Here is a 14995-nt window from a genome sequence, read left to right on the forward strand (position 1 = left end):
TTAGGATATTTCCGTTCCACCTTAAAAGGGAGCAGGCTTTGTGAGTCACAGAGTCTGCGTATTTCCTGTTCACAGGATGTTTATGTTTCCTGTTGCTTTCGTTTCTCTCTCTCGGTGCCTGAACACGCTAGCAGGCGGTCATGTTTTTCTTTGTTCTGACCAACGCTGAATAAACTTTCTAAATAATGCTCTCCTGAGTGCAACTTTCGCTGTGTGAATTCTGCTGATAGAGCGTGCATCAGTTCTGGAATGTGGAAGGCTATTTTCTGGAGCTCATGTCGCTAATTGCTGATACTGTATCTACGGGAAGTCGATGGACGTCCGGAGTCTGGAGTCGGCGTGGAGGCAGTGATGGCCTATGTCTCCCTGGCAGTATCCCAGATAGAATCTATCTGATTCTATGAAAATACATGTGTATTTATTAACACTATTGTGCCTCATATAATGAAAAGGCACTGTTTCTGCCTTACATACACAAGGCAACACGATGACAAGTACAAAAATGCAAGCCGTTTTCATCAGATAAGAAACTGTTGTAGTTCGAGGACCCGATCCCCGCTTGGAGGAATAAAGACACGTGGACACAGTGTATAAGGTTAATGGGCAAGAAAAGGCCACAACTTTATTGATTACAGGAAGTGAGAAGGTATTGGCTTAGGCATTGGACCACGGAGGATTTGACTCCACCCACTCGGAGAGGGTTGAGTCTGAAGAGGGGTTAACCACCAGTAGGGGGAGTCTGTTGATGCTAATACAACTATAAGCTCTCCCCTGATGTCACCGGGGGTCGTGCCATGGCCCCCTGCCACACAGGCATCAGACAGGATCCACGACCGCCGGATTCCTTTAACGGAATACCCAAATTTGAAGGGGTAGGCGATGGCCACACCTTGCCCTTCCACACACCAACAACACTTTCCAATGCCTAACCGCCACCCGAGCCCAAGAGACTCACCGTCAATACCCTCACAGCTGTAACCAATCCCTAATACTGCTGACTCGCGGCGGAAAGGTCAAAATGGGAAGAATGGCTGGCGCGGCTGCCTCTTGCGCAGCAAACCACGCCCCTGCCAAGCCACCCGGTTGGGTGATCAACCGGGGGCGTGACGCACCAGCCATGCGAATGGGGCAGGGGGCGTAACGCCCCCTGCGTGACGCGGGAATCGTTCCCACCCACAACACCTCCCCTCTTGCAGGAGGAGAGGCCTTATCGTTTCAATAATTCATTTGCAGTTTATGAAGCATTTCCGTATCCTTCTGCTGTGCTGAAGAAGAATTCTACAAAACAGTGGGTATATCCGGAATCACTGTTCACTACGTCTGTTTGCGGACCACTTCGGCAGTGTTGGACATCATAAAACAAAGCTTTATGGCTTGTTTTCATCAGATAAGAATCGGACACATTGCTTCTTTCAGAGACTTGCATAGTCTACAAAGACATTCAGAGACTTATAAGACTTATGTTTATTTGGTTTCTATGTTTTCAAGACAATCCATCAAGAGTGCACATCTAGTGACTTTCAGAGATTTATAAGATTTCTGTTTATTTGATTTCTCATTTTGTTCAATGTTCCGTATAGACTATATAGTTCATATTGATATTGCATTGTTGTACTTGGTCATCGTGTTGCCTTGGATATTGCTGATAATTGTTTGCAACACAGCGGTTTAATTGTTAAGTTACTAACAGACACAAGAGCACACTATTCCATACTCACCAAATTAAGTGGAAACGGCTTCCCTCTTCCCCCATCCCCATCACTTCTTGGTTCCAGGCCAAGTGCCCCAACCAAAATGAACCCTCCAAACCCGCATTGAAAAAGTAGGGGAAACTCATCCCTTTACCACCCCTAGGATAGCAAGTACACACGGGTTGTCAGAGTGTGTTCATGGGCAATTAATCTGTTATGCATTCTTGAGGATGCAGTTTACATCCAAGGTCTAGTTTAGCTTGCCAGTCTGCTGCGATTCTCACCGATGCCTCTTTACTGTTGGTTTCTTCTGAGGCTGATTTAGCCACCTTCTGAATGATGGGAGCAATGTTTGTAGGCCCATAGAGCTGAAGCTTAGGCAGGCAGTTCTGATACGCTTCGACCACTCCTTGGATCCCTGACATTAAAAAGGGGGAAAGAACAGCAGATAACGTCACGATCAGTCATTAATCAAAATATATTTGGGGCAATGACTCCGTAGAGAGAGCCCCTCGTTTCTCCCCCACAAAAAAATGTTTCTTTTGAGTGATTCATGCCATTTCGCTTCCACTATCCTGCCAATTTATTCTGCGCAGCTGTGGCTCTGAAAGGTTTGCTCAAAGCCTCTCTCTCTCTCTCCCCTGCTGACCTGACCTCTTTCAGATGTTATGTAATATATAATTCATGAGCCAGCTTTTCTCCTCGCCAGCAGCATTTAAACGGTGCATTTTGCAGATATTAACCACCCTGGATGATATTAAAACACTTTTCAGGATGCATTAGTTTTCTATATCATAGAGGTCTTAAGATCTGGGCACTAGAGAATGTCCACACCTTCAGCCCTGTAGATTTGAATGATTAGATGATAATAACTTTCTCTCTTGCCGCTTATAGTCAGATGTTTACTTGCAGTGAACCAGAGTGCAACAGACTGTGCCTTTTCTAAAGATCCATATTTGTTATATTGGGGCATATCTGAAAAAAACATATCTGGAATCCTATGAAAATATTTGTCCACCTTTTGCGTAATTAATTTAAAATGTTCATATCCAACCTGGCTAGCATGGCAAGGTGACTCGTATTTAAAATGCCACCCATGTTTTTTATCAAGTCAGACCATTGGCCTATTTAGTTCAGTATTGTCTGCTGCGCACCAGGGCTAGGGGAGACCTGGGGTACCCCAAATGTCATGAGGCTCCAGTTACCATCATCCCTGACCACTGACCATGCTCACTGGGATTGATGGGAATCTGGAGGACTACAGACCCCCACCCTAAGACTACACTGCCTTGGTAGTGGCTCTCTGGGTTTTCAGACACTGGTTGTTCCCCAGATGTCAGGGACCGTGCTGAGGAAGAATGGTGGGAGCCACCCCCTGCTCCTGCTCCTGAATCTTCCCAGGAGCAGGAGGACAGGATAGATTTGGAACAGTGGTCTGCAGAGGGGCACAGTTCAGAAGGCAGAAGCTGGGAAGCACTGGATGGGGAACAGCTAGGAGAAGAAACACTAGAAGGGAGAGAGTTAACAGATTCACAGTCTCTGGAGAGTATTCATCCCCCCTTCTCCAAAGTTATGGAGAGCTCAGAAAGTGTTAGAACAGAAAACAAAGAGGTTACAAACTCAGATTACAAGACGTAGGAGTGACGTAGATTAATAGGGACGGAGGGGGGAGTGACCCTTAATTGGGAGCACCACCATCCTGGGTAGATGCTTTCTTATGTCCCTCGCTGTGTTTATTAAAGAAACTAACTGGTAAGAATTTCCTTTTGTTTGATTTGCTCATTTACGGCCAAGAGGGAGGAAGCCAATTCTCTGAAGCCTGACACCAGCTATACCTGAAGGTGACAGGCCTTCAACCTGAAGCCTTTTCTACATGTGGCACTGCCTCATTTCATCTGTTTAAATCGAGTTTTAGACAACAAGCTATTTCCCCTTAGCTAACTGGTTCAGAGGTTCCCCAACTTTTTTGGACCAGTGGGTACATTTGTAAACCAGAGACGTTGTTGTGGGGCACCATATGTTGCACCCAAGCATACGCTGCAACCTATAATACTGGCTCCAATTAAATGTTTCTTTCCAGGATAATTTCACTGAGGTGGAAGGGACCCTGTGGAAGGCCAATGAGAGTGCATTCGCCATATGGCCATTCCCTGCACTAGCTGATCAAAAGGAAGATTAAATCATAGTGGAAAGAGGGTATTTCCATTTCATTTCATTTCATTTCACTTTTAATTTGTATACAACCTTTGTATATTACTATACTCAAGGCGGTTTACAAGCTGAAGAAACATCAGAATATACAACAAAGATCACACATCAACAAACAATCTGATCCCATACAAAAAAAAAAGGCAAAATAAAAACCTAACTTTAAAATTAACAACTTATATCAAATAAAGCAATATTCAATAATCCAGTATAATATAATAGGACACGATAAAATGAAATACCGGCAAATGATAATTAAACAGAAATTGACTCTTAGAAATTACAACAAATAATTACTAAACTATAATCAATAAAAAGAACAGCATGTCACAATGCATAAAATACCAGAATACGTACAAGACCATGTAAAAGGATCAAATAGAGGAACAAGACACACAATTTATATAATTATTAGTTTTTATAAAAAAAAAACCTTAACCGCTCCCATTCTTTCACTAAAAGGAATCTAACAACTATAACTGTGTCTCCGTGACTCACATAGCATGTCCCATTATTTCTCAGAAGATAATGCAAACAATTAACAGGCACAAAAATGACATGGTCTATAGCCAAATATATGGTACATCAGACACATCAGTCTCTTTGCCGTAACAAAATGATTACCTGCACATTCTGGGTTGTCTTCATTAAAGTTGATTGCAAAATCATGAGAGACCTATGGGCAACCCCCCGAAAAATTTAAATAACATTTTAGTTCAGAAAAGTGACTCAGGTTTTTCCTGCAGCAGATGGAGAATTCACACAGGCTGTCCCTATATAGACAGTCACTGAAAATTGGTTAAAGGATCCTATTATTTTTCATTTGAGTGTATTTAATTATTACACTCAAATTATTTAAGGTGCTACTGGAAGGAATTTTTTTTGTTTTGACTATGGCAGACCAACACGGCTACCTATCTGTAATTTTAATTATTACACTGCCTCATACTTGTGAAATTTGTGTCATACATCTAGACTGCATGACGTGCTTTGATTGGAAAAGACAGCCAAATTATTGGTGGTCATTATTATTATGTTCATTACTTTCCCAGTTTCAGACAAGCTAATTCCATTGTGCGTGTGTGAACATATGTGGAAGTAATTAAACTTTGGCTTAAAAGTGTATGTGACCAAGCTTAACATTTCTTTAAATGCTTGTGGGCATAATTTTCACCCATATTACTAAGCACTTAATCGTAGTATTTCAAGTGTATATCTTCCCAACAACGTATCAAGAGAAAAATGAATCAAATTTAATGTTCAAATATCATCCCCCCCCCCCCGATTTTGCAAATCTATGCCTGTTTGAATTTCTAGCATCTTATTTGTCTTATACTTCATTCACTTCAAGTAATGTTAGGAAAGGCACAACCATGTATTTTCCCTGTAACTGCAAACAAAGCATGTCAGTGAGCATAGGATATGCGTGTTGGATGACTTTGCCATTACGTTTAGAAAGGGCCGCAAAGAGCATAATTCATCCTGCGCTGTGTTATTCCATTAAGGTTGTATGTCAAAACAATATTATTGGCAGCTATAAATAGAATATCCAGTCACCCAGTCCAGTTCAGACATCACATTAAAGCAGGTGTCATACTAAAGCAGTTGAGCATGATGAGACGAAGTAGCAGCAAGCCTTGGGTGTGTGCGCTCTCAGAAACATTCCCTTCTGATTTTAACCGCAGCTTAGCTTGTCTTCCAATGGTTAATAGTAACCATGGTTTGTTTGTTTGTTTGTTTAAAAAAAAACCAGCCTCATAACCCGCAATCCATATTTCCAATGTTCTAATCAACCACAATTTATCAGACTTGGCCAACATGACAAGCAGTTATTCTAAGCTGAAGATTCCCCCTTGCAACCACACTGGAGGGATAAATTGGAGTGCACAAGCTCAAACCTTACTGCAGCTCATTGACATTGTGCTAAACTATGACTTGGCCAAAACGGGCCAATGTACTGTATGTCCCCAGTAAGAACACTGCCATAAGCACAAATCATTAGTAGAGAGCTTTTTCTAGCCTAGTAATTTCAGCTGTCTACTAAAAATGGATATGCATATTTCTTTATTTTATATTGTTCTAGTTTATGCAATACCCCCGCCACCCTTTCACACAATGACCACCTTTGGGCTGGTTCTCAGACGCCATTCTTGAATCATAAACCATATTGCTTCGGTTCAAATGCATTCGCACCGCAAAGAAGAAGATTCCTCTGAGCAATTACATTAATCCTACCCCTTTGAAGCATTTGACCCCCAGTCTTGATGCCAAATGTATTTTCTAAAAATAAGATTTGTCACAACAGGAGGGGGAACTGAGTGGCATGGGAACTCTGAAATATGGTAATATTCTGTGGAGAGCCAGAGGCCTTCAAATTATCTTCATTGGCAGAACATTTAGGACTCGCAATTATGCACACAGCAATATAGCATGCACAGAGAGCTTCAGAGCTCCAAGAATCTCGGGGAACTCTAAAATTGCTTGGCGATCTCCCCCACAGCCTTCAACATCCTTTCTCAACTTGTATGTCTTTTCTCCAGCAATCTACCCACCAAGAGAATGAGGAAGGTTCACCTGTACACCTACTTTATAGTCCGGAGGTATCCTGGCTCCAAAACCGTAGACTGGGAACATTTTGTCGCTGAAATCAAAAGGAAAACAAGGATGCACAGTTATACTGAGCCCTTTTCATTTATTCACAAGAATATCTCGGTGCAAAAAGAAGTCTTGAAATAAGAACATTAGAAATGGCCTGTTGCCTCAGGTCAAAGGCTCATTATCCTGGCACACTTCTCCATTGTCTCCTGAGACAGATGGATGCCAACTCTAGTGTGTAAATGCTACCCTTAAAGGTAAAGGTAAAAATAAAGATAAAGGTAAAGGGACCCCTGACCATTAGGTCCAGTCGTGACCAACTCTGGGGTTGCGGTGCTCATCTCGCTTTATTGGCTGAGGGAGCCGGTGTAGAGCTTCTGGGTCATTTGGCCAGCATGACTAAGCCGCTTCTGGTGAACCAGAGCAGTGCACGGAAACGCCGTTTACTTTCCCGCCAGAGTGGTATCTAGTTATCTACTTGCAATTTGACATGCTTTCGAATTGCTAGGTTGGCAGGAGCAGGGACCGAGCAATGGGAGCTCACCCCGTCACAGGGATTCGAACCACCGACCTTCTGATCGGCAAGTCCTAGGCTCTGTGGTTTAACCCACAGTGCCACCCGCATCCCATGCTACCCTTACCCACCCAATAGAATACAGTGGCTCCTCCTCATTGTGTTTTCTGCATGGATCACAACAAACACAGTGCGTTGTCGCCTTGTCCTGTACCATATTAGCAATCAGTCTCAGAAATATAGGCTAGCATCTTTTACATGGTGGTGATAGTCCCGTGCCCCTTCAACAAGGCCTGTCAAAAGCAAAGTAGGTGAAGCAACTTTAATTTTATGTTAATTGCCTGCTGATTGCCTATGCTGATTAAACGCTGGTAGAAGTAGGGAAGCCCTGTTTAATAATCAGGAATTGATATGCAAAAATATTCAGGAGACTAAGAAATCAGAACAACAACAACAAAGATTAAAAGGACTGAAAACTCTGTTCTACCAAAGAGGAATCAGAATTGGATTTAGAAACATCCTCCTCCTTTTCTTTATCTAAAGGGCAAGAGGAATCAGTTAGAATAGTTCAGGATACTGTTCTGCCCACAATTACATGCACATCTGTGTGTGTGGAACTGTGGACACTACTGCAACCTTGGTCTATTCACTTGGGTAATACCATGGGCAACAATATCTCACTCTACTCACTAATCCAATGATTGAAACAAACAATAAAGGTGGTATCAACTAAGGTTTACTCAGAGTAGAGCTGCTGAAATCAATGGCCCCAACCTAGCCATGTTCTACTCTGAGTAAAAGCTAGTTGAGTAGTAAACTACATATCCTGAAGTTTCTGGTACCCTTTGATATGCGTAAGGATCTGAAGCCTTTATACCACCATATAAGTTTCATAATAATTTGCATTTTAAGAAGGCAAGTGGCCCTGCTCTTTTGTTAAATCTAGTAAAAGTTGCTCATCTTCTGTATCCTAGGTAAAGGCAAAGGGACCCCTGACCATTAGGTCCAGTTGTGGCCAACTCTGGGGTTGCGGTGCTCATCTTGCTTTACTGGCCGAGGGAGCCGGCGTACAGCTTCCGGGTCATGTGGCCAGAATGACTAAGCCACCACTGGTGAACCAGAGTAGCGCACGGAAACGCCGTTTACCTTCCCGCCAGAGCAGTACCTATTTATCTACTTGTACTTTGACGTGCTTTCAAACTGCTAGGTTGGCAGGAGCAGGGACTGAGCAACAGGAGCTCACCCCGTCGCGGGGATTCGAACCGCCAACCTTCTGATCAGCAAGTCCTAGGCTCTGTGGTTTAACCCAAAGCGCCACCCGCGTCCCTTCTGTATCCTATTACCTACTAATTTCCTTTAACTCAGGTGTAGGGGACCTTTGGCCCCCCAGATGTTGCTGAACTACAACTTCCTCCATCCCCAGTAATTATAACTCCCAAATGGTAAACAAGGTCCCTTAACTCCTGTTTTACCTTCCAGCAAATTTGTGTGGATACTAACATTGCGTTTCAAGAAGCTTCTTCTAAAATGCATAGCAGATTTCAAGTGCAAAGGCTTATGTTCATTATTACATAACCAAATACATTGGTGGGCCTTGGAAAACTACAGTAAGATAGTAGAGTCGGTGTGTGTGTGTGTTTTTACAAGATCACATGATAAATGTTTAAAAAACAGATTAAAATATATGCACCTACTTTAATGACTGCCAGTTTTACATTCCACACCCCACCCCTACAAATTACTCCCGAGGTGCCTTGGGGAAGTGGAATCCGCTGACTATGAAAAAATGTGTGTCTATAATTGAGCTTTTAAGTGCACGGGGATGCAAAATGCAAGTGCGCTACCTACAAGAGGAATAATTAATGAACATGGGGAATACGCGTGCCCTGAAGCTAACTTCTGAAAGGCATCTATGAGTGAATTAACCAGCCAAGCTAAATCTAAATACTAAACCCATAAATTTCACTGATCAACATTAAAAGAAGCTGCTCCGGCAAAACTCACGCCCGCACCCCACAACTCCACGAAACGAGTTCTCAGATGTGTAGGCTAAGCACAAAGATGCAGTAAGCATCTATTTTTAAGACAACCATCAAAGCTTAGGAATAAATTGAGGGAGGAACAAAGACAGGGAGGTGCCTTATACCGCCTCATCATTGGGCCATATAGCTCAGTATTCGTTGTATTGCCCAGCCTAACCAATGGGGTAGACAATTGTTATTGTGGTATCATGGGGCAGCCAATTGTTTTAGACCAGGGGTGGCCAACTCCCAAGACACTCCGATCTATTCACAGCGTTGAAGACTGGAAGTGATCAAAGTTCAGGTCAAAGTTGTTGAGGAAGGAGGTAAAATGTTGAGCTTTTTTTAGGGGAGCCACAGTTGTTCAGCTTCTTTGGGGAGAGCCAATGATCTACCAGATCACGTCCAGTGATCTACTGGTAGATCACGATCTACCTGTTGGATATGCCTGCTTAGGGAAGCTTTTAATATTTAATAGGTTATTGTATTTTAATATTCTGTTGGAAACCCAGCCAGATGGACGGGGTATGTATGTATGTATGTATAAATAAATAAATAAATAAATAAATAAATATAGACTAATACAGTGGTGCCCCGCAAGACGAATGCCTCGCAAGACGAAAAACTCGCTAGATGAAAGAGTTTTCCGTTTTTTGAGGTGCTTCGCAAGACGAATTTCCCTATGGGCTTGCTTCGCAAGACGAAACGTCTTGCGAGTTCTTGCGAGTTTGTTTCCTTTTTCTTAAAGCCGCTAAGCCGTTAATAGCCGCTAAGCCGTTAATAGCCGCTAAGCCGTTAATAGCCGCTAAGCCGTTAATAGCTGCTAAGCCGCTAATAGCCGTGCTTCGCAAGACGAAAAAACCGCAAGACGAAGAGACTCGCAGAACGGATTAATTTCATCTTGCGAGGCACCACTGTACTTGAACTAAGATAATAGGAGAGAGGGTCTCTTAAGTGGTAGCCCCCCATCTGTGGAATGCTCTCCCTAGTGAGGTTCAACTGTAACCATCATTATTAAATTTCAGGAGAAATCTGAAAACATTTCTGTTTGCAGCTGTTCCTAGCAACCCCGATATAACTGGATGCAAAGTTTTTAATGCTGTTTGTACGATGTTTTAACTGCAACTGCTTTTAGGTGTTTTTAACTGTAATTCTTTTTAGAATGTTTTAACTGTTTTAGAATATTCCTGCTTTGCATCATTTTAAATTGTAGGTCTGTTTGCTACTCTGCGCTCCTTTGAGAGGAAAGCTGGGTAGAAACGGAATCCATCCATCCATTCATCCATTCATCCATTCATCCATCCATTCATCCATTCATCCATTCATCCATCCATAGAATAGGCTAAAACACAAATAGCTACTTAGGATAATGTGTTGCAATAGGACATACAGCATGATGCTGTAACCAAACTCAAGCTGATAGTGTATCATATTTAGGGCCACGTGTTAAAATGGCACTTTCATTTAAATGTTATTTAAACATAAAGCTTCATGCACATATTTGCTAAGCTGGGAACACTGATTAAGCCTGCAGTCCTATTTATATACCTGGGAGTAGGTTTCATTGAACTCAGTGGAACTTACTTCTGAGTAGACCCACCTAGGATCTTGTGTCATTCTTTCATTGCATCCACTTTGTAGATACAGTGAAACCTTGGCTCCTGAATGCCTCAGTTTCGGAATTTTTCGGCTCCCAAACGCCGAAAACCCGGAAATAACTACTCCAGTTTTCAAATGATTTTCGGAAGCCGAACGGAGGTTGTCGAATGTTTTGGAAGTCGAATGGTCTCTTCCAGAACGGATTACGTTCGACAACAGTGGTTTGACTGTACAGTGGTACCTCAGGTTACATACGCTTCAGGTTACATACTCCGCTAACCCAGAAATATTACCTCGGGTTAAGAACTTTGCTTCAGGATAAGAACAGAAATTGTGCTCTGGCGGCGTGGCAGCAGCGGGAGACCCCATCAGCTAAAGTGGTGCTTCAGGTTAAGAACAGTTTCAGGTTAAGAACGGACCTCTGGAATGAATTAAGTACTTAACCCGAGGTACCACTGTATAACAAATCAATGTTACTGCTACTATTTTTCTTATCCGAAACTTAGTTTACAATTTGAAGGGCTTGCTGGTAGCAGCTCAAAGGGAAAGACTAAATTGCGAGTCAGCTTCAAAGGAAGGGAAGTGCAATGGTCACAGGGGAGATGCATAGTCACGAAGGCACAGGAAACTTCATTTCTTCTTTGTGCTCCCCAACCCACAGCAGAAGCGTTGCTTGTTTCATGAGAACTTTCCTATTGACTGGAAATGCAATTCCTGGGATTATAAGGAGAATTGATGCCATGTGACTGTGGGGAAAGGATGGAGGAAGGAGGCAGTCAATAGCAATCATTTCTTATCCCTGCTCTTTGCTGGCACTCATCTAATCGGTCGTTCTCCGGGGATTTCATTCCAATTTGCCGAAGTTCCATTTATGCTCCTCTAGCAGAGTTCCACTCAACTCTTTCACTTGCCTTTGAAAAAAGGTTTCATTACCATGCAAATAGCAATCCTTTGAAGCTGGCTAATTACTGCACCCTGTCGTGTAATACATGGAATACAACAGTAAACTCCTCGAGAATGATCTAGAAGGCATTATTAGCATCAGGGCTGACAAGGCACTCCTTGTCAACTTGACAGCCGACATTTCAGACTGGTAAATAGGTTCTGGGTACCACATACCACAAGGTCCTGTGTGAGTGCCTGGAGGATGGAATGCGGCTAACAGATTGAGGTTGAATCCTGACAAGACTGAAGTACTGTTTTGGGGGGACAGGGAGCGGGTGGGTGTGGGGAACTCCCTGGTCCTGAATGGGGTAACTGTGCCCCTGAAGGACCAGGTGCGCAGCCTGGGAGTCATTTTGGACTCGCAGCTGTCCATGGAGACGCAGGTCAGTTCTGTGTCCAGGGCAGCTGTTTACCAGCTCCACCTGGTACGCAGGCTGAGACCCTACCTGCCTGCGGACTGTCTTGCCAGAGTGGTGCATGCTCTAGTTATTTCCCTCTTGGACTACTGCACTGTGCTCTACGTGGGGCTACCTTTGAAGGTGACCTGGAAACTGCAATTAATCCAGAATGCGGCAACTAGACTGGTGACTGGGACTGGCCGCCGGGACCACATAACACCGGTCCTGAGAGATCTGCATTGGCTCCCAGTACGTTTCCAAGCACAATTCAAAGTGTTGGTGCTGTCCTTTAAAGCCCTAAACGGCCTCAGTCCTGTATACCTGAAGAAGCATCTCCACCCCCATCATTCAGCCTGGACACTGAGATCCAGCACCGAGGGCCTTCTGGCGGTTCCCTCATTGCGAGAAGTGAGGTTACAGGGAACCAGACAGAGGGCCTTCTTGGTAGTGGCGCCCGCCCTGTGGAACGCCCTCCCTTCAGATGTGAAGGAAATAAGCAGCTATCGTCTTTTTAAAAGACATCTGAAGGCAGCCCTGTTTAGGGAAGTTTTTAATATTTAATGCTGTATTGTTTTAAACACTTGATTGGAAGCTGCCTAAAGTGGCTGGGGAAACTCAGCCAGATGGGCGGGGTATAAATAATAAATTATTATTATTATTATTATTACATATGACCAGGGGCGGCCGATCCTGTTGTGTTGCCTGAGGTGAAATAGGAAGGTGCCGCCCTGCGACTCTGCTCCCCCCTTGCCACCCCCACGAAGCCTCACTTACTGGGGTGACATGGAGGAACCTCCCAAGTTCTGGTGAGTTCTCCTGAGATTTCACTGGGTTCTCGTGAGATTTTGTCAGATACTGGAAGCCATCTTTTCTTTGCTTCTCCAGCAGTGCCGGAGGCACCCACGTTGCACCCCTTGGGTTCTGCTGCCTAAGGCAGCTGCCTCAGTCTGCCTCATGGAGGGCCGGCCATGTAAACGACAAGTCACCTCTACATGTTTCAAGACCACTTGGAAAATAACATCTTTTTACACCAAAGAGGTAATCAGATAGAAGCTCTGATACTCAACAAAGGAGCCAAATGATCAGTGGGATTTCTCTGTACATTTTTCTTGCCATTTTGTGGAATCTGCTGTATATGTTTTACATAAAACGCTCAGGGTGCCTTCAGAATGTCACTGCTTTGCCGGAGAGATTTAAGCACATACCATAACTTATCGAGTATGTGCAGTTAAAGTGGGCTCAAGAGCTGTCGCCACACTGCAACAAATCTGCTTTAAAAAAAAGAACCAGACTTTTTGTGTTTCGGAACGTGAAGGGAAATGAATGAATGATTAACAGGAAGCTGTATAAACACCCTGCAGACTCAGGGTTGCACTAAAGGTTCCAGCACTTAGCCACCAGCTTTGACATATTATTTGAATGCTATGCTGTAGAAAGGACTCTGAAAGAAATGTGGTTATCTTTTCACCTGTCATAGTCTTGGCAAATCTCCCCAACAGCTACCAGTGCCTTCAAGTACTCGTTCGGCTGATAGGGGTGGATATAGTGGAGTGAACAGCTGTTCCGGGGATCGCCGTTTGAGGCTGTAAAATCTATAGCTACCTGGAAAAGAATGGAGGGGAAAACAAGATATACTGTATAGCTTCTCTGCCATGTGCTTCCACCTTCCTTTTCACACTCCCCTAAATCTGCCTCTGACTGTAGACCCGGGACAGGTTACAAATCACAAAAAGCAAAACCAGCATCAATAAAACTCACACAGCATACCAAAAAAAGCAGCAACATTTAAAAGCAACATTTTTTAATTTTTACTATATTTTTTTGTAGCCCGTCTTTCCACTAGACGTGCCCAAGGCACTGGGGGGCAGGGAGGAGTGGGCAGGAGGAAATAAATTCGCAATGAAACATAAAAACAGCAAATGGCAACAAAACAGCAATACAGATCCAGAATTGGCAGCAGCCAAAATATAGTAGAGAATATGATTTAGGATTTCCAAAAGGTCCAAGGCCTATTGAAAGAAGATCTTAAGAACCGTACTGTATTCAGCATGAATAGACATCATGTTCAATTCATTATCAGAGGAGTTATCTGAGTTAGATCACATTCCTCTGAATAAACAGAGAACTGAGATTGTAAGGGGGCAACTTCCTTTCCCCTCTAAGGTACTACTTGGCTTGTTTGCCTGAGGAATGCAGTGTAGTAGATGTTTTGGGACTACAACTCCCATCATCCCTAGCTAACAGGACCAGCGGTCAGGGATGATGGGAGTTGTAGTCCCCAAAACATCTGGCTGGCCGAGTTTGCCTGTGCCTGATCAAGGGTGTAGATGGGTAGGGGTTAGTCTAGTTGGGCTTTGGGAACATCACTATTCAAGGACACTCATTCCAATTTCACCCCACTCCAACACCAACTTTCTACAAAGGGTAGCTAAGGAAAGATAGGGGGCCAAGAGTTGAACAAGGATGGGTCAGGATAGGCAGTCCAATTACACAAACTGAAGCAGAGCTGGAGACCATACTGCCCTCCCCAGCCAAGCGCACAGACACACAATGGAGATATCTAAACAGAGCAAGCGTGGGAGGACAAATCAATCACACATACAGAACAGCAGCTAAGGGAGCTCATAATCAATGACCAGAGGGGAAGGCACCTCCGACACCCCCCCCCCGGCAATTTTAGTGCTGCCAAAAATGCTTCTCCATCTTTTCAACTAATTTTCCGAAGCAAACTGCAAATGCCGGCAAATCTCAGCATGCTTAAAGTAAATCACATTATTTGTTTCAAGAAAACTTATCGGTGTAAAACAAATGAAACACACCGTCTCTTCCAATTATATTACAATGTTCATTTGTTTAATTATAATCTCAAAGCATGCAGAGCTTAATTTAATCCCCCACACTCAGGTGCTTTCAGGTTCACACATCTGTCTAACATAAAATCACTGCAAAATTAAAATGTTCTACATCGGGGGGGGGGTGTCTATGTGCATGTGTCTATCTATATATACATATATCTCCACACAC

The 14995-nt window shown here is 43.5% G+C and overlaps 1 protein-coding gene across 5 annotated transcripts in view; it reads right to left on the minus strand.

Annotated features, from left to right (window-relative positions):
- CPNE4 (copine 4) overlaps positions 1-14995 on the minus strand; it is a 276677-nt gene that overhangs the window by 7262 nt on the left and 254420 nt on the right. For 4 of the 5 annotated variants that reach the window (XM_083705875.1, XM_083705876.1, XM_083705873.1 and 1 more), the window contains 4 exons: positions 13440-13573; positions 6474-6540; positions 4524-4575; positions 1976-2109 (listed from right to left, as the gene is read on the minus strand). In XM_083705875.1, the coding sequence (XP_083562001.1) occupies positions 1976-2109; positions 4524-4575; positions 6474-6540; positions 13440-13573 (387 nt within the window). The remainder of the gene's footprint in view (positions 1-1975; positions 2110-4523; positions 4576-6473; positions 6541-13439; positions 13574-14995) is intronic. The other variant, XM_083705877.1, reaches the window with a different exon arrangement.

The sequence above is a fragment of the Podarcis gaigeae genome, assembly GCF_964106915.1.
Source record: "Podarcis gaigeae genome assembly, chromosome: 12".
Lineage (NCBI taxonomy): Eukaryota > Metazoa > Chordata > Lepidosauria > Squamata > Lacertidae > Podarcis > Podarcis gaigeae.